At 36.0% G+C, this 27693-nt stretch overlaps 1 protein-coding gene across 7 annotated transcripts in view; it reads left to right on the forward strand.

The window, feature by feature from the left end:
• The window catches only part of spdi (split discs), a 117677-nt gene extending 111773 nt beyond the window's left edge, over nucleotides 1-5904 (forward strand). For all 7 annotated transcript variants that reach the window (XM_067779747.1, XM_067779745.1, XM_067779749.1 and 4 more), the window contains 6 exons: nucleotides 20-332; nucleotides 395-543; nucleotides 2121-2252; nucleotides 2328-2523; nucleotides 2652-2926; nucleotides 4890-5904. In XM_067779747.1, coding sequence (XP_067635848.1) covers nucleotides 20-332; nucleotides 395-543; nucleotides 2121-2252; nucleotides 2328-2523; nucleotides 2652-2926; nucleotides 4890-4979 — 1155 coding nt within the window. In that variant the 3' untranslated portion in view covers nucleotides 4980-5904. The remainder of the gene's footprint in view (nucleotides 1-19; nucleotides 333-394; nucleotides 544-2120; nucleotides 2253-2327; nucleotides 2524-2651; nucleotides 2927-4889) is intronic.
• The last annotated feature ends 21789 nt before the right edge of the window (nucleotides 5905-27693 follow it).

Raw genomic sequence — 27693 nt, forward strand, 5'->3', positions numbered from 1 at the left:
AATATTTTCCCGATTTCAGGTTCAATGCAAATGCCACTTAGAGGATAAGCAACAATTGCAAAATTTACTCAGCGAAACGCAAAAGCATTTGGGCGATGTAGAGAGTAAATTAAATACGACTGAGAAGCAGCTGGAAGAGGAAATCAAATTACGCAAGCAAGAGGCAGAGGAATGGCAACAATTCCAATCGGATCTACTAATGACCGTACGTGTTGCGAATGATTTTAAGACTGAAGCGTTGAGTGCGCGGGAGCAGCTAGTGCTCGATAATAAAACCCAAAAGGAGAAAATACGTTTGCTGGAACAGCAAATTGAGAAGCTGACGAAACAACGTAAGCTTTGCGAAAATTGGCATTGCACTCTTTAGTTTTGTCTAACTTGTCTTTCATTGCAGAAATGCAGCAAAACGAAACGCAACAATCGGTATTGAGCACCGTACAACAGGAAATGGCGTCACGGCGTAGCAAAATCGGTAGTAGCCTTAATCGTCAGGATTCGCGCTTGTCAGTGAAGACGCTTATCGAAAGTATCGAAAACAATAAGGTGAGTATGCTTAAAAACCGAAATATAACGATATCGTAAGCGTCTTTCCGCGAAATGATTTACGTTGTCGAAATATCAGATGGGACCCCCATTAACGCGTGAGGCTTTAGCTAATGAAATGTTGAAGTAGCAAACTGTGCTAGTTTCCATAAGCTTTCAAAATTTTTGATTTTTGGAAGTCTCGAATGTTCGCTAGGTTAGGTGTAGCACTATAAAAATAACCGGTTGATGCTTACCCACACCAGAACCGTTAAAACTGAACCATGGCTGTTGCTGAATTCCGTGAGAGACCCCAAGGGTAATCGCTTCAAAGCATATGGACATACGGATGCTGTAATTCTCGCAATCGCGGTTAGGGAAGATTCGTGTACAGGTTAGGGACATGAAATCCAACTGTTGACTTCAAACTTTGTCCAAGTATATAGCTTAAAATATGCGACACTCAATAATATCGGATCAGTGCGATACGTAAATAAGAGTAAGAGGAAACAGCCTTGGGCAGAAAGTTTTCAACCGCATCATCCTTTGCAGGATGTGAAAGGCAGGTGTCATATGTCAAGCTTAGTGTTTTCTTCAATTATTTCGTCGCTCTTTTTACGGACAGCATAAAGTTTATATTTTTAGAAGCACAATGACTAACCATATATGTTAGTAACTCGATACATACGTAGCTATAAACGGGAACAAACTCGAATTTGCCCTCGTGAAGTATAGAAGGGACAATAGTTGAGTACGCAGAGGAGGTGTCTTATTTAAGAGGTCAATCTCACAAAATACGATTGGTACAAAACTATTTTTCGCTAAGATATAACTTGTTATTTTTGTCTACGACCCTTTTAAAAATCTTTTATATAAAAGTGGGCGTGGTCTTTAACCGATTTTTTCTAGAAATATTTCCTGCTATAGGGAAAATTTGTCTACCCAATTTTATTACGATCACGAAACATAGAAATTTGCTTAGTCATAAAGGGGCGGTGCGATGCCCATTTTTTTATTTGAATTTTTTCCTATTTATTGTTAAAAATTCACTTGGCAAATGAAATACCGTTGATATAAAGCTCTTTTTTTTTTCAAAGATATAGCTTATTTTATCGTCCTTAACCGATTTCGTTAATTTTTCTTCAAAGCATTCCTTATAGTAAAGGCAATCTCTGCCGAATTTTGGTACGATAGGTTTAAAGATTTTTGATTTATGATTAATATTTGTAAAATTGATTTTATCAAAAGTGGGTGGTGCCACGCCCATTTAAAATTTTTTTTAATTTTTATCAAGAGTCAGTCCACACGTCAAATTTCAACATTATAGGTGTATTATTTACTAAATAATCATATTTTTTGTTTTCCAAAATGTTATATATATAAAAATTGGGCCTGGTTATCATCCGATTTCGCTCATTTTCAATTTTTTTTCGATGCTGGATTTTGATATATGGAAGCCTATATCTATCTCGATTCTTTTATACCTGTAAAACCAACCGTTATCCAATCAAAGTTATAATACCTTGTGTACAAGTACAGCTGGGTATAAAAATCTCTTATTCATAGTTTAATATATGGAATCTTAAATTTCCTTGCAGCCTAAAGTCGAGGAGGCAGAATCACATTACAGTTCTACATCCAGCTTAAATAGCGGAGCGCCGGATGGTACAAGCAATTTATTGCCATCGATTGTTGGAAATAATGCAACAACAAATGACTGGAGTGAAAACGTAAGCTGAAGATCTGAAGTTTGACATTTGATTTTTTCGCTTAATTAAAAAAACCTTTTCCAATGCATCCTTTAGGTCCGTTTACCTGCTACAACAGCTACAACAAACAATACCAATACCAGTTCTATCAGCTCAGTCCCTGCCAAAGGCCCGTTGCGCGAGCAACAGCAGCAACAACAAGCTCCATCAGCAACAACGCAATCCTCTTTGGTCTCTAATCTACATCATTATGGTGGATTGAATAGCGTCAGCGGCAAGTCTCTAATGAGTGGTAAGTACTTTAGACCTTTTTGCTAGCTACTTACCCTTAAAAAACATTTATAAAATGTATGTATAAGGTTTTCCAGTTTACTTTTTATCATGCAATCCAAATTTAAATTTACTTTTCATTATTTGCAGGTGAACGCAAAGATCCATTAAATATGCTGGCGAAAAATGGTGGCTCGAAACGAAATGCGCTACTTAAATGGTGCCAAAACAAGACAGTGGGCTATCGCAATATAGATATAACAAATTTCAGTTCGTCTTGGAATGATGGATTAGCGCTTTGTGCGATATTACATTCTTACCTCCCTGATCGTATACCCTACGACACGTTGAACCCTACAAACAAACGGCGTAACTTTTCGTTGGCATTTGCAGCAGCCGAATCAGTAGGGATTCAAACGACGCTGGTAAGTGATGGTGTTGGATTTTTATTTTATCGATGTACAGAGGCCTTTTATTTAAAATGTTTCATTAAGTTGTCGGCATACCATCGAGTGTATTACTGCTACTAAAAGCTTCGCAGCAAGAATCCTTCTGGCTTAAAAAATGGCATTCCACAAATTTGTAGTTTTAATGAATCAAAGATTCACAAGCATAAAAGTTATATATATAGGCTTTCGAAGTTGTAAATTGGACTGATCCTAAAATGGTTTATTTATTTATGGCGGCCACCGTGGTATTGTGGAAGCGTGCTCTGTGTACACCGAAGATCCTGGGCTCAAGCCCAGGGCAAAGCAACATTGAAAATTAAAAAAAAGTTGTTTCAACTAGAAACAAGTTTTTCTAAGCGGAGTCGCCCCTCGGCAGTGATTTGGCAAGCACTCCGAGTGTATTTCTGCCATGCAGATGCCATTCGGAGTTGGTGTAAAACATGTAGGTCCGTCGCGGCAATTTTTAGGAAAAATTAAAATCAACAAGACGCAAATTGGCACAAAATCTCGGCCTAAAATCTCTTCGGAGGTTATCAACCCTTTTAAGCAAGCCAAGATAAATTAAGAGTGTTTGGCTTTAAGAAGTGTACGTGCCTCACCATTCATTCAGCAAGCCGAGGAGTCTTAGTCTTTTTTCATCCATAGAGGCTAGAAGGCCATATTCTTAGTTTGTACATGTGGCTTTTGAGGCTGCAGTGGCCTATGAGTATGCCTGTAAAAATGCTCTGGCTGCTTTTTGGTAATTTAGTTGTTGTTGTTGTAGCGATTAGGTTACTCCCCGAAGGCTTTGGGGAGTGTTATCGATGTGATGGTCCTTTGTCGGATACAGATCCGATACGCTCCGGTAACACAGCACCATTAACGTGCTGGCCCGACCATCTCAGGAACGATTTATATGGCCACATTGAACCTTCAGGCCATCCCTCCCTCCCAACCCCAAGTTCCATGAGGAGCTTGGGGTCGCCAGAGCCTCGTCTGTTAGTGAAACGGGATTCGCCGCTCGAAGGTGAGGTTGACAATTGGGTTGGAGAAGCTATATATTGCGCTACACAACCCCTTGAATCCCTGGTAATTTAGTTGTTTTGCCTTGTACCGCCCTAGCAGTGTCCGCTGCTTTCACAACAGGGTTGTTCTCTGAGCAATGTTCAGTCCTGCCTGGGCTTTTTTCTTATTGTGGCAAGCCCTATCGTTGGTCTCAGGATATTTCGGCCGCTACCTTGGTGGCGAGCCAGTCCGCCTTTTCAGTATCATCCGCCCCTATGAGGCAGCGTACCCAGGCGAGACGGCTTGTGTAAAAAACCCCTGAATTGTTAAACCCCTCTACGCACGAGACTTATCGAGGATCTAATTTTCACCGAAGATATTACTTTCAGTGCGCTCGACTGTCGCTGTAATTATTGATTCTACGAGCAGCCTCATTTAGGGTGATCGGTACACAAAGGTTTATGACAACAACTTTAGCCTGAAAAATGCTCGGCAACTTTCCGTGTGGTATGAAGATGTTGGTTCTGGTGCCGAAGAACCGTCTGTTTACCATATGCGTGTGGTTCTGGTGAAGCGATTTGACTCTGGAAGCGTCCGAAGTGGCTTTTCCGCCTTTATCCATTTTAAATAGTTTTTCTATCATAATATGTGTCCTGATGTCATTTCCGCGAAAGCTGAACGAGTGGGATAGGCCTTCGCTGTGAAACTAAGCTTGTTTGCCTACCTTATGTACGCTTTACTGTATTTAGGTACCAATTAGAGACGGAAACTTATTTCACCGTCTTCTGTGTTGATTGTCGAAAAATCTTCGCAATACGGGGATAAATAAGGCTAAGCAATATAAGTTAATCAGGTTGGCATTTAATATGACTTAGGGGCTGCCAGTTCTAATGTTTGTCTTTTCTTTTGTAAATGTTAACTTTTAATTAATTTTTTTATTTTTATCTTCACACAGAATATCAACGATATGTGTCAAATCGAAAGGCCCGATTGGACGCAAGTGATGTCCTATGTCACCGCAATATACAAACATTTCGAGACGTAGACCCAGCTTACCTTAAAACCATTATTTATCGATAAATGTATACAACCATACGCCGAGCTCGTGTAAATGTAGATGCTTATGGTATCGATATGGGACTCCAATTAGTGTTCAAGCGGATTATGATTCAGTCCAATAAGAACGATTATGACAAATATTAAGACTTAATCGTAGCATACTATTAAACTACACTGAAACAAAAAAAGCTAGAAAAGAACTGAAATCGATTTTTTTAAAGCTAAAGCGCCTGCTGTTTTGGAAGTGGCAAGATACCCAATTCGACAAAAAAAGTCTCATAGCCCTATTACCACGACTGGTATCAAGCTTTTTCGGTGGATATTTCTGAAGGCATCTAGTCTATAATGTTGGATAGTTTGAGAAAAAGTGCACCCAATGTCTGCAGTTGTTGGTAGGATGGTCTTGCACTACCTTTTCGGTTTGATATTCACAAGGTCTTTAGTTTGCTTCATGGGACGGAAGGCCACTTCGAATGTTAAAAGCGCATATAATGTGTATAAGCAGGGCAGACCTGCTGAACTACAGAGGCACTTCGCTTGATTTCAGTCTAACCCGCAAATAATCTATGAGTTTCCTGAAATAAATAATGTAAGAAAATGTTGGTTTAAGTTAAGTGTTTTTGTGGGCCGAAGCTGAACCGTGCGAAAATATTCAAGTCGAACATGCCCGAAGGCAATAAAAACGAAGTTCGCACGTTCTCTGAAAAAATAAAAGCCTTACTGAGTGGCAATGGCGTTACACATGCATACATACATACACATATATACAAGTACATTTATTCTAAACATAATCGCACTTCTGTTCCATAGTTTTTTTTTCTTTATAATGATTTACACACACCTACATATATAGATATATATACATATTTAATTTATTGAATAAAACAAATATTAATAAATAATCGTTGTAAGTTTAGTGTTATTATTGATCTTTAATGCGACCTAAAAACTGGCCCGGGATAAGGGTCTATACGTGGGATAAGAGCGATCAAAGGGAAAGATCTTCTCCGTCGGCAGGAGCAGTTATAACGTATAGACAAATTATTGAAGGTGCTGATATTTTCAACTTCGCAGACGAGCCTCCTTTTATTATTCGACGAAGGCTCAGAGAAAAGTGATAATGGCAACGCCGAAGTAGTATTCTCTGTTATTTGGATCCTATCAGTGATTGACCTGGATGGAAAAGGGCAGGGGCTCGCAATCCTTTTGAGGGGGAAATTTCTGCCCCTATTACCGTTTACAACTCAACTCTGGTTGGGTTAAAGTTTCGCAATTTGGTATTACGGATTACAACTCAACCTTTCAAAAAAATGTCGGTTGAGTTGTCTAGTCTAACAACTTTTTGTAGCATTACCGTTTACAACCTTGTGTTGGTGTAGTTGTCAAAGACGTCACAATCTTACAACTGATTACTAGCAGTTGTCTCATACAACTTTGCAGTTGTTTTGAAAAAATGTAACGTTTTACAAGACGGTTCACCGCCTTATTTTTAACAAAAATTTTCAAAGTTGGTATCAAAAGACACGTTTCGACCTCGGAGTTAAGAATCCGAAAACAAAAATTAAAAATTTAATTTCTGTCATATCATTTCGGTTCAAATTTTAATTTTTAACAAAAATTTTCAAAGTTGGTATCAAAAGACACGTTTCGACCTCCGAATTAAGAATCCGAAAACAAAAATTCATGTGGGTTTTGTATTTTGTCAGATTTTTTGTAGACCCTAATGCAGGAAGGCGTTGGACCCACCCAGGGTTATTTTTACAAATCGCGGCCAAAGCCGCCAACGCAAAAAGATGTTCTGTGCAAAAAAACTGTGGGTCGGGCCTGATATTTTGGACCATCTCGGGGCCATTTTGTGGGTTTTTGTAAGTATTTTTCGACAGGAATTAAATTTTCGCTTTCGAATCCTAAACAAGGAGATCGCAACGCGTCTTTTGATACCACCTAAGAGTGCACCATGCACGGTCTCATAAAACGTTACCGAAAAAAAAAACAAATTTAAAGCCGGTAGTTAAACCTTTTTTAATCAAACAATAATACACAATTTATTTAATAATTTGGGAAAAATTTAAACAACGTGACGTCGCAATCCCCGAATAACTCATACAAATAATCAACAATTTTGTACACATTTATAGAAAAACCAACGTTTAAACGAAGGATTACATTGAATAACTTTATGACTTTATGGAGCGACATTCCGAAGTTGGACGAGGCTGTCCGCAGTTCGTATGCTGCCAAAATAGTTGAAATTATGCGAACGTGAGTCCCATTGATACTAATCACTAGTCCTGGGAATCTTGCTTTAGAGTAAAATACAATTTTTGCTGTTTGGGTTTTCATCCACTTCGCACAAATATGCTTCTCAATAATATCTAAAACCAGTCCAGCACCAAAATCATTTCCACAGCTTTTTTGATAGCTGTCATCAGCAAGGAATCTGAGTGTGGCGCATAATTTTAAAATAGGGGTACAGCCTGCCCTCGAAAGCGTTTGCGGAAATGGTTAATTTTTTTTAGTAATGAGTAAAACGCTTCCTTTCAAATCTGCAAAATAACCTCATTTTAAGCACATCATTTGTTACTTAAACATTTTCTTACTTGGTGCTTGGTAGTTCCAAGGGATTGGAATGATCACGCGAATGTTTTCCGTATTTGCGACATGTTAAACACCAACATTTTCGCCATTATAAAATAGATTTCATAGCATATAATATCTGTAATAACAAAATCACTTTTTCAAATGCTTAAATTTCCGCCACAAATTGAGCAGCTGTTCATTTATCTGTCAAATCATCACTTTCTGAAGTTGGCAACTCAATTAAACTTCAACTGAAGTAAAGTTGTAATTCGTAATACCAAACAGGAGTTGAGTTGTTTTAATTACAACCCAACTAAGTAGAGTTGTAAACGGTAATAGGGGCATTCGGAAACACTAAGCGAAGTTCTACATGTGCACTTGGGGAGTCAAGACCAGGTCAACGTCATCAAAAAAAGACTCGGCACTGTTTGACGTATATACATATATATTCACCCTTATCGCGTTTTATTTTCACCCGAAAATATTCAGTTTTTGTTCACCTTATCGCGGGGGTGGCGAAAAAATTTTTCGTGTTCGAAAAAGATTTCACCTTATCAACTTTACAATTGGTAGAACTCCAAATTCTTGCTTCAATGGTGACAAGGAGTTGGTAAGAATATCTAGCAAATATTAGAATGCCGGCTTGTTTAGCTTGTAATATTGGCGAAAGCTAATTAAAAAAAAATTAACTTGTTATTCAAAAGTGCTGACAATAGTAATTCTTAGCTTACAGTGAATCATTCAGCTCGAAAGGGTTAGAACTGTCCCTTAATTGCCTCCGAATCGCTTTCACATTTATATTCTCCCCGCGCTCAATCAATACCAACCTAATTTCAATACTAAACATTATTTTATAAATTTTTTATTTCTATTTTTGTTGCATTTTAGGGAAATATATGCTTGGTTACAAAATTTACACAATTGTAAGTAAATTATTTGTTCACTGCCAATTCACAATAGAGCATCAGCTGTTTCGAAGTGAACTTTTGTTCGCCCGAAATTGCCGATAGGCGGAAAAAGTTCACCCGAACAAAAGAAGTGAAGGCGAACACTTTTCCGCGTGAACTTCGCGATAAGGGTGATTGACTGTGAAGGACTGCGTCTATCTGAGAATCAGCGAAAACAATGCTTCGCTATAAAAGGGAGAATAAAATAAAGTTATCTATTTACGAACAAAAATTACACCTACAAGCCGCTAATCATACTTGTCCTGATGGAATGTTCGAGGCAAAAGCTCTGCGGAAGTTGGTCTTGTGGTCTTGTCCGTAAAACCGACGGAGAGTATCGAAGCTATAAACTATATATATAAAAAGAAGTGTACATTTTGATTGTCACTCGATAACTCGAGAACGGATAGAAAGATTGCCATGCAATTTTTAGGAAAGATACAGGAAGGAGAGATGATGGTTAGTTGATTTTGAAATCCCAAATCGGTTTAGCCATTCTTGAGTTATGATTTTTTTTTAGAAAAAATTCAAATACATATATAAAAATCAAATTCTGTGTGTGTGTGTTCGCTATGGAAACGTATTTCCCACACTTCAATCATCACCAAATTTCGGCTATAGGTTCCCTCGATCAACACAAAGGTTTTAGGCTTAACATAATTTCTATATATATAAGGGGCGTGGCACCTCCCATACACATGTAATTTTTGGTGCTGCATAACTCTGAAGGTACACATGCCAGACCATTGAAATTCAGTGAGGAGTTATATGAGGTCAATCCCTAACACAACCAAGAAAATGTGGAATTGGGAAAAAGGGGGCGTGGCACCTCCTATACAAATGAAATATATCATACTTCATACCTCTGGATGTAGTAATGGTAGGACAATGAAAATTGGTAAGGAGCTATATGACGTTAAGTCAAGTCTTCAGAATTTAGACCCACCAAAATTGTGCAATGGAACCAGATTTTGGTTTAGAAATTAATTCCGAATGTAATCGAAGCAGCAATCATCAGCGGTAAAAACAAAGGTGAAGATGTGCTCATACCACGGATCCCAATGATTGCTACAGATTTTCCATTAAATTTTAAGCTCTTACAGTTTCCTGTACGCATTGCTTTTGCAATTACAATCAACAAAGCGCAAGGACAATCGCCTACTGTTGCAGGATTCAATTTAGAGTCTGTGCTTTTCCCATGGCCAGCTATATGTTGCTTGCTCTAGAGTTGGAACGCCAAAAAATATGTTTATCTTTGCACCGAAGGAAAAAACCAAAAATATTGTGTACCCACATGCATTACAATAAGATACAATAATAAAATGTTTTAAACGAAAATCTCACCAAATATGCGTACAAAATTCAATTCAATTTACAGAACAATAAACTAAATTATCACAAACAAAACAGAAAAAATAACGCAACATTCATTCGATCTCGGGCGTTACAACGTACGCCAGGTAAAGCTAGTTTGGTATAAAGTTCCATTATTAACCCTTCAAGGCAAAAAATGCAATTTATCGGTACACAAATGACCCATCACATAAATTGCTTTATAAATCTTGAACCCAGCAAGATTTTCTTAATTTTTTTTGCGTTACATAGCCACCTATTTGCAGATTAAAACGGTGTTTGAATCGAAGTTTCATAATTAACCCTTCAGGGCAAAAATAGCAATGTATCAATACACAAAAGACCCACCGCCTTATATGCCCTATATCTCTTCAATCAGGCACGATGTTTTAAAATCTTGTTTCCATTATATAGCCACCTATTTGTAAATTAATCCAGACTTTGATTCAAGGCTCCATCGCTAATGGTTCAATTTCTACGTACGGTTTATCGGTTGATCGATCAGTGCTGACTATCAACTTATCTTGTGTATATCTCTTTAACCAAACAAAATCTCAAATTTTTTTTATTTCATTGCATAGCTACCCAGTTGTAAACTTAAACCTATTTTTATTCACGGTTCTCTCGTTAACGGTTAAGGAGCTAAGTGCATTAATCGGTTTTTCGAATTTGTTCCTTTTGCGAATATCTCTTGAACCAAGCCAAATGCCTAAGTTTTTGTTTTTGCTGGATATAGATACCCACCAAGTTCCATCATTAACCCTTTAAGGTGAAAATCGAATTTATCGGTACACAAATGACCCAGCACAAAAATCTCTTGAACAAATTAAGATTTTCTAAATTTTCCTTTAGTATCATATGTCTACTTGCATGTAGATGAACGCGCAATTTGATTCAAGGTTCCGTCATTAACGGTTCAAAAGATATACAAAAAAGGAACACTAATAATCGAATCAACTGTGACGTATATGCGCAGAACGAACGTGAATTCGCAATATTGGTAGACGATTTGTTGTTCCTCCCTAACCCATGTCGAAAATTTTAATTTATCGGCACGCAAATGACCCAGCATTCAATTACCCTATATCTTTTGGACCAAGCAAGAGTTACCAATTTCTTGCACTATATAGCCGCCTACTTGTAGATTACTTCACAATTTGATTCAAGGCTCTATCATAAAGGGTTCAAGAGATGGACACTATTAATCGAGAAATCGATTAATGAATTTAACGCCTACACCGTTAGTGATAGAACCTTGAATTAAATGGTGGCTTAATCTGCAAATCAGTAGCTATGTGCTGCAATGCAAACTAATTTGAAATTGTGCTTGGTTCAAGAGATATACACAATAATCGGTTTAGTCGGCAGTATTTGTCGTGCGCCGGATATCTTAGGTAGCGCTCGAACGGTTGATGATAGAACTTTGAATGAAATTGTATCCTAATGAACAGAAAGGTAACTACATAATGCAAAAAAAGTTAAGAAAATCTTGCTTGGTTCCAAAGATACAGAGAAATTTAAGTGGTGGGTCATTCGTGTACCCATAATTCCCATTTTTGCCTTGAAGGGTTAATGAGGGAACTTGATATCAAAGTGTGTGTAATCAACAAAAGGATGCCTATATATTGCAAAAACAAAAATTTTGACATTTGGCTTGGTTCAAAAGATACACGCAAAAGGAACAAAAATAATCGAAAACCCGATTAATGCACTTAGCGCCGTAACCGTTAACGATAGAAACGTGAATGAAAATAGGTTTAAGTCTACAAGTGGGTAGCTATGCAATGAAATAAAAAAGGTAAGTTGGTAGTCACCATCGATCATGCGATAAATCGTACGTAGAAATTGAACCATTAGCGATAGAACCTTGAATCAAAGTCTGGATTAATCTACAAATAGGTGGCTATATAATGGAAAACAAGATTTTAAAACATCGTGCCTGATTGAAGAGATATAGGGCAATTATGGCGCTGGATCATTTGTGTACTGATAAATTCCTATTATTACCCTGGGGTGGCTTTCCGTAATTCGATATCGATTAAGAACGAGTATAAAATAATCGTTTTCGCTTTCCGTAACACAAATTGTCGACGCGTCGTATAGAACGTTCGATACCAAATTAGGTGTCGAATTGCCTTTTTGAAAGTTATAATTTTATGCCTTGGTGATTATTTAGGGAATGATTTTTTATTCAGAGATTAAGAAACAAACGCTATTTATAAAAGAAAATATTTTGGTAGCTCCACAAAGCTTTCTAAACACCCTTTGAAATCTGCAAACTAAAGAGTTCATAGTTACGGGAACTAAAATGGCATCATCGAGCGTTCGATATCGATTTGAAGTATCGAGTCAACGAGTGGCGACTATCAAATTACGGAAAGAGTTAATGATGGAACTTTGATTCAAATAACGTTTTAATCTGCAAATAGGTGGCTATGTAACGCAAAAGAAAATTGTAGAAAATCTTGCTGGGTTCAAGCAATTCAGGTGATGGGTCATTTGTGTATTAATCTACAAGTACGTACCTATGTATTGCAAAAATTTGTGGAATTTTGATTGGGTGAAGAGATATACACAATAAACGGTTCACTGACAACTACTGACATTCAAACCGATTATTGTGTATATCTCCTGAACCAAACCAATTCTAATTTTTTTTTTATTTCACTATATAGCTACTTGTAGATTAATGCACAGTTCGATTCAAGGTTCTATCGTTAACGGTTAAGGCGTTAAGTGCATAAATCGGGTTTTCGATTATTAGTGTTCCTTTTTTGTATATCTTTTGAACTGTTAATGATGGAATCTTGAATCAAATTGCGCCTTAATCTACAAGTAGTTAGGTATATGATACTAAAAGAAAATTTTGAAAATCTAAATTTGTTAAAGAGATTGTGTTGGGTCATTTGTGTACCGATAAATTCGATTTTAACCTTGAAGGATTAATGATGGAACTTAATGTCAAATAGTGGATCGATCTACAGGTGGGGTATCTATACACAGCAAAAACAAAAATTTAGACATTTGGCTTGGTTCAAGAGATATACGCAAAAGGAACAATAATAATCGAAAAACCCATTAATGGACTTAGCGCCTTAACCGTTAACGACAGAACCTTAATTCAAAATGTGCCTTAATCTACAAGTAGCTATATAGCGTAACTAAGAAAATTTTGAAATGTTGTTTGGTTCAAGAGATATACACAATAATCGGTTAGTAGTCAACACTGATCGATCAACCGATCAGTCGCACGTAGAAAGTGAACCGTTAATGATGAAACTTTAGGTGACATCGTGAATCAATCTACAAATAGGTGGCTATGTCATGCAAAAAAAAAAATTAAAAAAAACCTTGCCTGGTTTAAGAGATACGGGGCAATTTAGGTGTTGGGTCATTTGTGTACCAATAATTCCCAGTTTTGCCTTTGGGTTAATGATGGAACTTCGAATCAATTTACGTTTTAATCTTTACATAGGTAGCTATGTAACGCAAAAAAAAAAATAAGAAAATCTTGCTGGGTTCAAGGGATATAAAGCAATATAGGTGATGGATCATTTGTGTACCGACACATTCCTATTTTTGCCTTGAAGGGTTAATGATTAAACTTTACATCAAATTATGTATTAATTAAAAAGTATGTACTGCAAAAATTATTTTTTTTTTAAATTTTGCTTGGGTGAAGACAACTACTGACGACTAAACCGATTACTGTGTACATATCTTGAACTAAGCAAAATTTCAATTTTTTTTTGTTGCAGTAAACCTACCTATAGATTAAGCAGAGCGTTTAACTTGAACACTCCAAGAGCCATCTCATCTTCTCTCGACACCGGCAATGACTCAGGGCAGGTATGGTGAGCGCCTCGTAGCGCGTGATTTTAGGTCGTCGAAGGAAAAGCTAAATTTGCAGCAATTTAATTATACACTTTCAGTTCTCAGACTTACCTGGGGTGCTTTTATGTTCAACAATTAATAAAAACAACGTTAACGTGTTTACCAATTTGCGCAATTTATTGCATACATTAATTCATTTTAATTATAGTACATACAATCAATAAATTTGTTATTTTAATAAAAATTATAAACATAAAACATAACTATGGTCTTTTATTTTTTTAACTGCGTATGCTTGGTAATGAAATTTAAATAAAAATATTTTTCTAACTGCTATGTGGAATATCATCCTATCTCGGCTACCGTTTCGAAAACGCCCTATCTCAGAAAACTTTTGAAAAACGCCCTATTTCAGGATTTGTTTCATTAGAGGCAGGATTTCCGCCTCAACACATAAGCGATATTATTTGTTGAAACTTACCGATATGGTCAGTACGTCAAACCAAAAACCAAAGTGAGACGAAAAGTCAAAATCTACGAGTGCTACGCCCGATGAGCCCACCAACGAGAACAAAACCGACTCGAAACGTTCGGGGAAGAATTTAGAAACGTGACGCTCAACGATTGAGATAAGGCCTTTTTGAAACACAGCCGAGATAGGGTGAGTGAGATATGAATAAAATTGTGTATCACGGTTAGTTTAGTTCACGACTTCAATACATTATAATATTTTGTAAATTTGCAACACTACCGACTAGTAAATAATACATTTTTATAATCATTTATTCGAGTTCATGCTACTTGATTTCAAATGTTTTTTTTTTTTTTTTCAAATGGGTCGGGCAACTGGTTTAAATGCGCGGATGCTTCGCAACCAAAGAAATCTTATTTTTCATGTAAGTATGTGAAGTTTTGCTGGGCTTAAGAGCTTTACGAGGTATTCGCGAGTTTAAATGAGTTGCCCTAACTTTTTCTGTGCATTTCACATAAAATTTTTTTGCACATGTTTTCTTTAGGTTTTTTTTTAACAAATTCGTAAGCGTAAAGTACTTCATACATAATAAAATAAAAAATATGTACATATATAATTTCATCGTTTTGTGGTTTATTCTAAAATCATCTAACATTTACATAATTTCATAATTATAAAAAAAAAATCATGAAAGTCTTAATACTTAAGGTATAATGTAGCCACTTAAAAATAACATAATATTCATATTTCAATGCAAAGTATGTATCATAGTTGTCATTTGTGGCTATCGCTAGCACCATTGTATTATAATGGGATACACCTATATTGTACGATAGACTAAAGGGCAAATTAAACTTCCTTAACCCTAACGCCATAGTCGTAACCATCTCCAATGTGATCGATTAATGGTACCTTAACCTAAAAATCGTGAAAATTTCATAAAAATGAAGTAAACGCAAAAAATTGCAACCATATTCCACAAAAAATAAGTCTTTTAGTCATAACGTATCCAAAACAATTAATAAAATCTACAAAAAGTTATTAAATTCACCAACTCAAATATTTTTAGGTTATGGATATGGCGAGAAACCAAAAACCAATTGGTTGGCTATGGTATGGTTATGGCGTTAGCGTTATGGTATGGCACCATCAGCTGTTTTATCGGGTTATGGTTATATGGTTATAAGTCACCATTAATTGGCTCTTAAAGCACATGCGGACCATACCATATGTATCGTATCGGGATACGAGTTCCTGATGGCGGCAACATTGTTTGCATTATATTTTTATTAAAACTAGTTTGGCAATACTATGTCCAAGACATAAAAAGAAATACTGTTTGGGTAACGTTGGGTTACCAATTGTATTGGTTAACGACGTGTAGTTTATATTCCACCAGATTAAAAATTACAAAAAATAAATTAGCAATACTTAGGCGCAATAATTGAAAAAAAAAAAAATGTTATTTAGATTAGAAAAAAAGAAAAAGTTTTCAATTAAGAAAAAATATAACACACTAATATTAATGACAAAAATTTGTTGTTAAAGCAAATTCGAACTGTTTTAGAAATACAGGATTTTTAAAAGATGCTATGCAGATCCCATTTGAGTATTAGAAGAGGACCTTCCCAAAACTGATGATAAGGATCCAAAATCTACGGGTGAAGACCCTGGACTAGAGAACAAGGCCGGTTCAAAACGTTAAATAAGTTGGTTTAATATTTACATTCAAACTTATTTTCAAATGATTATTGCTACATATATATATCTTGCATGCATTCTAAACGTTTCTCACACTGCAATGCATTCGACACTCTGCTTATGTCGTAAGTGTGAATGTGTTTATAATAAGCAATGTCAACATAATTACGTTCCCACAGGCAGGCAAGCAAGCGAAGCGCGTGCGATATATGAGCCACGCTTATGCACCAGCAAAGATTATTGAAAAGTTGCAGGCGCAAACTTCGGTGGAAAGCAGCGGAGCGTAACAAAATTCTAGTAGGTCACTTTCACCACACCAAAAACTTTAACACAATTTTTAACATAATTTAAGCACAGAAATACATTGATTGGAGTTTTAGAGAGTATAAGTTAAAATTCTGAACACATTACCTGAATAAAAAGTGTACAAATAATTATTAAATAACAAATACAGACAGTGGTAGTTAACAAATTCTGCTGTGGTAAGTGGTGAATTTGACCTAAGAAGTTTTGTGAAGCTTGCTTCACACGATTTTTTGTCCCTGCAACACCTTACTTTTCGATAATCTTTGGCACCAGCGACCGTGCGAACGGTTGCTATGTACAAACGTTTGCATCGCTCATGCAATATGTATGTACGTATGTTTAGTATATAGGAACTTTAGTACATAAGAAATTGTTTAGAATATTTTAGTATAGTATTGCCCCATACATTTCATTAACTGAAACGGAATTGAGAACTAAAGTTTGTCACTTTGATGGGGATGACTTAGGAGGCAGGGGATATAACACATCCCATTGACAGCCGTATACTCTGATATGGAGTGGTGGAGGCTTATGTCGGTCCCACACAATTTGCCAGTGCGTGCCTCTAAACCAGTTGATCATCTTAATAGGAAACCATTCACTACAGCTCAGCTGCATCCTGCGGACCAACTAGTTGTTATTGACAATAATCGGAAGCGATGGACATCTATCTCATTTAATGCCTATCTGCATTGTTCTGTGGGAACAGATAAAATATGTGCAACAGATTTTATATGGCATGATTGGGACCTCTCCAGCTGTCTCCCATCATTAATCAAGGAGGATGACCCCAGCAAGGTAGGTGATAACTGCCAAATACACCTTGACGTATCTTATGATGATGTTATTGCCATTAAAATAGATCCTCAGCATTGGCTTCTATCATTGTTATCATCACCTATGACTGCTTATCAAAAATGCAAGGGGGATTCAAAGTATGAGGTTGACAATGAATCTGAAGTGACAATTCCCTCACTGAGTTTGGTTAACATACCCCATAATTGTATGCTGAAGATAGGGTCATTATGGTTGCAAGGACAATTACACCTGCAAAGTGACATAACATTGTCTATATCCTGGTTGTCAGAATCTAGATCACCTGATAATATTAATGATAATATAAAACCTTTTATACTAGCACTGAACTCCAGCTTGAGTATCCCATCTATCATCCTGCCACCACCAATCAGTATCCCTACTATTAATGAATCATTATTTGTAGAGGGACAGTCAACCATTAAGATTGAAAAATCAATTGAAGAATATTAATCACATCCAGGTTTTAGATATTTCCCCAAGTCATATGCAGGCATTTAAAGAGAAAATTGAATCCGGTGCTAGTTTATGGGAATACTTACAAACCAAAATCATAGTCATAGGTTATGCTGTTACTATCTTCATTAGTCTTGTAATTTGCTTAAAGTGCTATATGATATTTCGGAGCCCTTATATACCTGCAGCATTCGGATCAGCAGCAATACCGTTAAGGACATTTTCTGCACTCCCAATCCCCAATATTTCAGATTACACACAAAACTCAACTGAGGATTGGCGAATTGTATACAACAACCACCAACAATGGTTCTCATCAGGGCACATAGTATTATCCTTAATCATGTTAGTAGTGATGTTCACTTGTATGCACACAATTCACACCCTCATATATCCCTTGCTGTTAAGAATTGTACACAACAATCAACTATTCCCGACTGCAAGAAACATGAATCATCATGCAGGTGAGATACCTATTACGCTTACAATACTTATCAGAGTATATCATGTATTTTCATCTCCCTCGGAACTTGAGATAGGAGTCCAGGTGTGCACATTACCACCACCTCCTTTGCAGTGGAAATTGAAAGATGGAATGGATATCAGAGGTGCAGTACACAGAGTTGCAGTTTTCAGGTGGCAATCACCTAGAATTCATTTGATGTGGGAAGACATGTGTATTCAGTCAAGTATGTTCAATGTGGATACCTGTGAAGAGATGCCTCATTTTATCAACTTGAAGTGGATTGATGTAAAGTGTCAAGACACTGGAAAATTTGACTGGGATTGGTACAAGATTGAGCCTCTATCAATAACAACTATTGCTGTTGGTCAAGGGTTGAGTCGACGTATCATTGGATGTTATTATAATCCATAAATGGGGCTATATAACATATAACATAACATAAGCCGAAATTTTGTGAATAAAGTGAATTCAATCTTGGTGCCGCTTCAATGGCACTTCCCAAATTTAATTTCTTTTTAATGTCATCCTACATTATAACGGCATTGCATGTTTCGTGATAATTTGCAGATTTGATTTCGTTTGTAAGGGTAAAATTCCCTAAATCATTTTTTATAAACCATCTGGCAACATCGTTGCTCACAATGCAAGATATGTCATTGTGAACAGTGCATCTTGCTAGAAAGAATAAAAGAATGTATGTTTATATGTATTCAGCTGCTGTAATGCAGCGTGTAAGAAAGAATAAAATATATGTGGGGTGAAACATGAAAATGACGATTGGCAAGAGTGGCATCGGCATTTTCATGTTTCACCGCCATTATTATAATTTCCGACTTCGTATACTGCAAACGTGTTGAATCCTGAGCTTTATAAAATAGAACTTATAATTGAAAAGTAAAATTTATTCGGTGTTTCTTTTTATAAAAGATTATTGTGGCGTAGACGACCGCCACGATATTTAAAGTACATACAATGGCAACCATATGGAGGCAGCGCCCTCCAAGATCGTAAAGAGGCATCGTAGACTGCAACACATGCAGTATAAGGTAACTGGAAATTATCATAGTGTACTATGGAGGCGTGCGTATCCTCCAGGGGGATAATAGGATACGTTGCTTGTTATCCAAGCGTATGATAATTACCCATTTTTGAATTGAATCTGAAATAATTGAGAAGCCAGAACTCGAAACACGTCTCTGTTTTACTTTTCATGATGATCCTGCCGTGGTACTAGTGGCGAATTGCTTTATAGCAGCAATCTGTCTTCCGTCAAAGTGACACGAATAGCCATAAAGTTATCCATACACTAGCATGAAATAACAACTCATTAACTTATCGCAGGAAAAAAGTATTAAATGTTTTAAGACAATGTAAGTAATGCTAATAGTGTAGTTTTTCTACGATTTGTGATAATTTGTATATTTGCTTCAGACCGACTCACTTTCGTGCTTTAATGGAAACCTTTTTGAGAGGATTTCGGGTGCAGTTCAGTTCGGGTTTCAAAAAGATCAACTATTTTAATAATTAAAATATCGAGAGCTGTTGGCGTTTAAATGCTGGATTTGGATATAGAATGTAAGTAATGCTAATTGTGTAAATTTTTTCCTTGTCGTGATAATTTGTTTATTTGATTCATGCGTCCCCGAAAAAAATACTAACTTTTTTTCTGAGTAATAAATAAAGGCATTAAAAGAAACGGCACAGAACGTTAAAATGGAGTAGATATCTGTTAATTCCAAATATTTTGAAATTACAAAATACAAAGATCATTTGGCCAAACGTTTGACCTATACATATGTTAAATTTTTCAATTTTCGATATAAGGGCTACTAAAAATCATTTACTCAAAAAAGCGCGCATACTAAGGGAAAAAGCACGTGCAAAAATTGGCAGTATGGAATTTGTGGGCTCAGTTCTTGGTGTTCGTAATAAGTCTATTTACATAGCAATGGTTCCACTAAGAGCTTGTAAAAGAAGAACAGAAGAAGATATATCTGCCGTTACCACTGATGACGACGAACACGAAGAAGAGAAGATTTTGCGTACTTCTGGTAAGTCAAAGCGCATAAAAAATGTGCATTCGGAGGCAGTGGCTAATAACACAAGTTTACAAATTCAGGTCAACTTTTGGATCTGAGCAGATAAGAACGATTCTTAACTATATTTGATATGCTGAATTTGAATCTGCATTCAGTTTCTTACGATTGATTCTAGTTTCCGAGTTCTCGCGATAGCACTATTGTGCTGTTATAGCAGCCTTTAAATAGTAGCACTGCTTGATAAGTCATTTCAACTGTAACTGTAAAATAATATAAGAGTGTTGCAAAGTTGATTCAAAGCGTTTTTGTTACGTTTGTGGTTGTTATATGATTAAAAAAAGTGGCAAAATCTCCACTACTTTGAGTAGCAGACACGCATAAGTCATGGATATCGAAATTTATTTGTAACGCATGCAAAACAAAGCTGTAAAAGTGGCCATTGGGAGAACGTGGTACTTTTCCTTTTCAATGCCAGCGCTCTGGAGAGAACCTAAAAACCATGTAGATGATTGCTTCTTTTGTTTGATGAAAGTGACGGGTTTAAATACAAAAAAAAAATAAAAAAATATAAATATCCTGATGTATCATCAGTATCCAAGCCAGTTCCATGTACTGCTAATGATTCATTACCAGTTTGTCAAAGTATAAGTGGAAACGTCCTAGAAACTTTCAACTCTATCACCCCCGAGCAGTGAAAGGGATTTTGTCATGGAAGCGAAACATTTAATTTCGCAAGATGAACTAAGCGATTTGATTCGCGATTTGAATTTATTCAAAGAAATAGCAGAGTTGCTAGCATCACGGTTGCGCAATGGAAATATCTAGACTCTGGAACACAAGTTACTGTATACAGAAACAGAAATCAGGCACTTCGACCATTCTTCAAAAAATAAGACAACATAAGTTTCTGTAACGATATTAATGGTTTATTTAATGAAATGAATAAACCGTACGATCGCACTGAATCACAGTGGCCAATTTGGCTTCGCTAGCGGCATTTAATTAAAATTTTCAAATTTGAAAAACCGTTAATTTTTTTTTAACAATCGATAACAAATACATTCACTAGATTTGTATCGATTTTTAAAAGCTCAGCTTACAGCTGATGAACAGCTGTGAGCTGTCAAAGTCAGCACATGTTTCTGCAAGTGTTGTGCAAAATATTTCCGCCTTTTTGATCATCGTTTTCGTATTCGTGTTAAACTTGCAAATTTTATTATTTTCATTAAAAGTTTTGTTATATACTAACGCCAAGGTATGTATTATATAAAAAAAACTGTGGTTGTGATCTGTGTATACTTATGTTATTTATAAAACGTAATCGTGTTTAAGTGTATTAGCAACTCGCCCATTGTAACGTACACCTGTTTTTCGTGGAGTAGAACTTTCAAAATTCACCTAGATTCAGTGTAATTTTAAATTTTCCTATATGTGTAAACCATTGTGTGTCCAAAATGAACTGCGAGTACCTGCGAGCCTTCAATTTATTGTACTTTTTAGGCAAAATGTCTGTGTCAAAACGCACCCTTTTTTAATATGGCATGAAGAAGCGATCCCCACCAAGAAGTTTCTCGCCGTAGAAAATTATGTTTTTGGTACCGTTTTGAGTAAAATTACCTATACTCAGAAGGAGCAGTGCATAAATGGAAAGAAACTGTGCAAAAGCTACGAGAAGAAATGCATTTGTTGGTCGACATACCAATGGCTGCTACTGGAAATACCAACAACGGAAATACGGCAAGAAGGTTCTTTCAACAACCAGATTTAGCCGCTCGTATAACTGGGGTGAACGAAAATTTAATATATCGATTCAGCGTCGTCTTACGAGCACTTGCATGTGGATACGATATAAACACGGAGGCATTCAGACTTTACGCAATGGAAACTGCCGAAATTTTTGTTACTTTATACCCTTGGTTTTACATGCCCTCGTCTGTTCACAGAATTTAAATTCATGGAGCAGACATAATCAATCATTTTTCGCTTCCAATTAGTATGATGTCCGAGGAAACGCTTGAAGCCAGAAATAAAGATTATCGGAACATCCGTGAAAATAATACCAGAAAAAATTGCAGAAAAAATACAATGGAAGATAAAATTAACGCTCTTTTTGTTTCTTCCGATCCGTTAATATCTTCATTGTCCAACGGCTCATCAATTTCCTATTCCAGAAATATTAGTTTCGATAAGGAAGTTAAAAGCTTGCTTATAATGCATCATTTTGAAGATGATTTCTCTGAATCTGATACTGAAGAATCTGATAATATTTCTTTTATAATATGGTTTCTCTTTGAGTTGACAATTTTTTTCTTATTTTATATATGAATATATGGCGGAAAATGTTTATTGAATTAAAAACAAATTAAAAAAATTAAAAAAAAAATTAAAAAAAAAAATTTAAAAAAAAAATTTTAAAAAAAATTTTAAATAAAAAATTTAAAATTAAAAAAAAAAAATTTAATTTTTTTTCCAAAAATTGTTTGATTTTTTTCTGAATTGAGAAAAAAAAATTTTGAAGATAACTTCTTTACTTTGGAAGCTATGAATAAAATGCCGCTAGCGAAGCCAAATTGGCCACTGTGCGAATGGCGTTTATTCATTGATGGTTCCAAATACAGCCTAAAAGCTGATCTTCTCCACAATGGAAATAACAAACCATCTATTCCGATTGCTCATGCAGCACAAACGAAGCAATGTTACGAAACAATGCGGAAGATCCTGTGCTTCATGAAATACAATGATCATAAATGGAAAATATGTGGTGATCTAAAGGTTTAAACATTAATTCCAATTAAATCGAAAACACGTATTTTTTATATTATTTCAACATGTAATTGGTATCTTAACTGGGATGCAATCTGGATTCACCAAATTTTGTTGTTTTTTTTGCTTGTGGGATAGCCGCGCAACTGAACATCATTATGTGAGAAAAGAATGGCAATGTCGTACTCAATATGAGCCTGGACAGCAAAACGTCTGCGCTGAACTACTTGTAAATCCACAAGACATTTTCCTGCCACCTCTTCACATTAAACTAGGCCTTATAAAGAACTTCGTCAAAGCATTAAACCGTGAAGGACCGGCTTTTCAGTACTTAGTCAAGTTGTTTCCTAAATTGTCATATGCAAAAATCAAAGAAGGAATATTTGTCGGACCTGATATTAGAAAATTGATGGCTGATAAAAAATTTACAAAATGTTTAACGCCCGATGAAGCAGCCGCATGGGCATCTTTTCAAAATATCGTTCACCACTTTCTTGGTAATCACAAATCCCCTGATTTTAAGGAGATTATTGGCGATATGTTGGAAAATTATCGAAAGATTGGAGCGAGAATGTCTCTAGAGATGCATGTTCTGCATTCCCATCTCGATTTTTTTCCCGAAAACTTGCGTGATACGAACGACGAACAAGGAGAGCGGCTGCACCAAGATCTAGCCAACATTGAAAGACGATACCACGGATTTTGGGATGAAGGCATGATGAGCGACTACTTTTGGACTCTAATACGCCAAACAGATACTAAACATTACAAATGGCAAAGTTCCACCAATCTTCATTTCTGATTTGTTACTTTTAAGTTAATAAAATGAATATTATTTGATAAAAATCTTTAAAAATGAATTTATTGACTGTATTAAAAACTAGAATCAATCTTAAAAAACGGATTGAAGCATCGGATTCAGCGTCATAAATTGTCTTAAAAACCACTTTTAGTTGCCTAGATCCAAAACCGTGTATACTTGTGTAATTAACTACAATAACTAGTTTCTCCTCAATTTGTGTGTAATGTTTGCAAGACGCCTTTTCAAAGAGAAAGCAATCTCAATCGTCACGAAGAAACACATTGGCGTAAAAAACAACGCCATGTATGTAAAAGCAGTTTTGGAAGTTTATTTAAATCGACACAACACTTGGAAGATGGTTGTAAAGGTTTATTTTAAAATTAATTAAATTGAGTTTTTTTTTTGTAAAAATGAATGTGTGGCGAAAGACGACCGCCACGCTAATTACATTTAATAATAAAATGGCAACTATTTGGAGGCGGCGCCCTCCACGACGGCATAATGTAGCAGAGAGTACAACATGGAAGCAGGTAACCCAACAGGGCGACCGTTACATATGAATTGTATGGTGCTAAATTATTAAATTAACAAATTTTGCCACTATGTAATAGGAAATTGATATATTTTTTCCTACCTTCCGGCAACGGTGCCTATCGGCTGAATGGCTTTATTATTTATTTTAGTGATTTATAAAAAAATTATAACTGTGTGGTGCGCACAAGTGTAAAGTACGACGTTAAATACTGAAAAACTCTAAATTAAGGGTTATCCCTATATATGGTCCTTCGAGATATGTCAACAAAATTGAATATAATTGTTAAATGTTTAAATTTTCGAAAAAAAATAACTAGGAAGAAAAAAGAAATTGAGCAAATGCACGGAATAGCGGTAACGTTACAGTTACTGATATAACTTCATTTACAAATGGGAAACGTCAAATCTCCCCAAATGCGATTTTCAAATATTTTTTTATTCTAATGACATAATACAAGTTAACACGCGCCAGTTGCCCTTATTGCAACATTCCCACGTATGGCCAGTACACGTGCAATGAGTCAGCAAATTATATTTTTTCACAACATACGGCCACGCATGTTAACCTAACACCTTAATTCAAGGCCATAGTTAGTGACGGCGACTAATACTTATGCTACGGAATTACTCCAGACGCACAGTCAACAAAATTATATTGCACATAATTGTGAAATATACGCATACGGCACCTGTGGGAAGAAACCGACTTCAACATGCTCAGACAACGGGTTGTAAACAAGTTATGCAAGAGGCGCGTCGCTGCTGGATATTGGGCAATATAGGGGAGCAGTTGCGGCAGAGCAATCAGTCGAGTTCGGGACGGAATAATATTTAGTACTAATTAGTGTTACCTTTAATTGTAATTGGAAGAACATACAAATATACTTAACCATTACCAGTTAAAACTTTTGTGTTGTGTTGTTCATTGGGCAAGTTGGCCCAACAAATTAATTTTTTTAACAATCAAGGACTATTGTCCTTTAACTTATATGTGTTTCCAAAATCCATCATAGAGTATGTGCAAACAAAGCAGTTTAATGCACAACCATATGTACATACATACGACTTGTTTGTCAGTAAATATGTGTTGTGGTAAATAAGAATCATTTAAAATAAATTTTGTATATAGAATCTATATTCAAAATGCTCTTGATGGCACAACTGAAACAAAAATGTTTCACTTTACACTCCGTAAAAAGTAGTGTTCGTAAATGTTGAATGTTTGCAATATTTAGGAAGGTGAAACTAAATTTGTAGGCTTGTAAGCTACGGCATTAGTATATTTCAATAAGCAATGATAAAGGTTGCATAGGAAAGTTTTAAATCCATATGAATGGGGAATATGCTAATATTCAAAATGTTTTGGCGAAACACAGAGTGTTTTCCAAAGAAGGTTAGTCGGGTTTTTGTGGAATACGATTTATTTCCGAATCAAATTGAAATTAAACGCCCATTAGTGGTCGAATTCTTAACCTTTAGAAAACAACTCAAACAAGTTATCTGTTTCGACCAACAGGGGAAGACATTTTGTTTGGTTCCAAAGTTAGTTCGACAATAAACGCATTCTACAACAACCCTGTTTGTAACGGTATAGAGACTTCCTTTCTATGTTAAGGGTTATCCCTTATATTGGTCCTTCGAGATTTGGGACTGCTTTTAAACTATATGCTAAACGTTTAAATTTTTGGTTCTTTTTTATATCTAGAGTAACTTCCGAGCAGGCGTTACAATATGTAAAGATACACTCGTTTTGTTTATGAATTTGGAAATATCGCTATTCCGGGCAGTAGAGAATTAAATTTTTAATTTACAAAACGTGATTTAGTTCAAGGAGCGATTACAATACGGGAGATGGTTATCCCAGGCTACCTCAATCGCGTAAGTACTCTGTCTAACGTTTATATCGGGATATTTTGTTGTAGCGATACACTCCCCGAAGGTTTTGGGGAGTGTTGCCGGATCTAGATCCGGTACGTTCCGGTAACAAGCACCATTAAAGTACTATTCAGACCATCTCGGGACCAATTTTATATGACCACATTCAACCTTCTAGGCAAGTGGTTAACTACCTTGGTCTTCTTCGGATTTCCGAGCTCCTATCCGATTTAAACAGCCCCTACAATAATAACGCTGAATCAACATTATAGCAAAGTTTCAGGTTGGATTTATCATCAGGGATGATGGATTACATTTATCCGCTTATCGTCGACACTAGTGAATACGTCCATATTATGGGCTCTGTGTTAATTGTAAAATTTATCGGTAATCTTTCCGAAATCTGTCTGCAGTTATCGGTTAATTATATGCTAAATGTTTAAATCGTTTCTAAATGCCCAACATTTGAAGTTAAGGCTTTGATTACTCTCGAATTTGTAATTGGCGAGACAAGGAAATGAAATCAGATTGTCTACAAGAATTATGGAATTTAATCAATTATCAATCCATATTTTTTTTTTTTGTTAATCACAACGAAACGAATAATAATAGCAACTATTTGAATTCCCTGTGTAATATGCTAAATGTATAAATTTTGAGATTACAAATGCCCAACAAATCATCTGGTCTATTAGAACGGCCAAATATGCATTATAGACAAATATTTTAGTATGATTGAATTGGTGCACGCTTTATTAAAGGTGATTAATATTACAACCTGTTATACGACCCAATGGTTGCATTGGCATAATAGATTTTCCAGTAATTAAAGTTTTAGTGGCGAGCAGGAATTACCTTCCTTCCCATCAATGCCAATACGCGAGAAATACAACGAATAAAACTGCTTGTTCTAATAAATTTAAGTATCTGAAATGCATACATTCTTATATTCATACATTTGTACACTCATGACTTTCTTCACAAACTACAAAGTGCATTAAACTCGATTGATTGTTAACAAATCAAGTTTAAATAATATGCTGACTTTTGAAGTATTTGAGCAAAAATGCAGGCTAAAGCCAAGCCAGAAAAGTCGTAGAACGGCAAACGCCGCTTTTAATTAGCAAGGATTGTCGCCTGAGCAAGAACGATCATTGAGTTCTGTTAAACATTCTGAATCTAGTATTCAAATATCGCAGAGAAGCCGCAGAGCCGAAATGCTGAAACATGTCTCAGCTATTCATTCTGGACGTTTTAAGTTGTTCCAGAATGATTCGACGCTTAGAGGTTGTACGCAACGTGATGCGAACTCATCCACCCGCAAGTTCTATTCATGTTTATTAGCGTACATAAAATTGCACGAGAACGAGAAGCTTGATGAACTGGATGGATGAATTAACAATAAGTGGAATAATCATAGCTTTGGAACCTCGCTAAGGATATTGGTTTGATCCGGGCGGAGCTGAGTTAATGAAAAGCATTACGCTTACTAATTATTTGTAACAAATAATTGTTTAATCAGCGAAGCTTGAAAGTTTATTAACCTCTTGTGAATTTAGGGAAATCTACGGTGGTCGAATTACAATGGCTGATAATTCGGTAAGAAATGAAAGGGGAGAGGAGAAAGTCGAAGCGGCGACGTTATCAAATTAAATAAAAATACTCGCTAAAGATCAAGCGACATGTTTTTTTATTGAAGCTGATTTTTTATACATATTTATAGTAGTTTCTAAAACCAGCTCAACAGCCAAAAACC

The sequence above is a fragment of the Eurosta solidaginis genome, chromosome 4 (assembly GCF_040869045.1).
Source record: "Eurosta solidaginis isolate ZX-2024a chromosome 4, ASM4086904v1, whole genome shotgun sequence".
In the NCBI taxonomy this organism is placed as follows: Eukaryota; Metazoa; Arthropoda; class Insecta; order Diptera; family Tephritidae; genus Eurosta; species Eurosta solidaginis.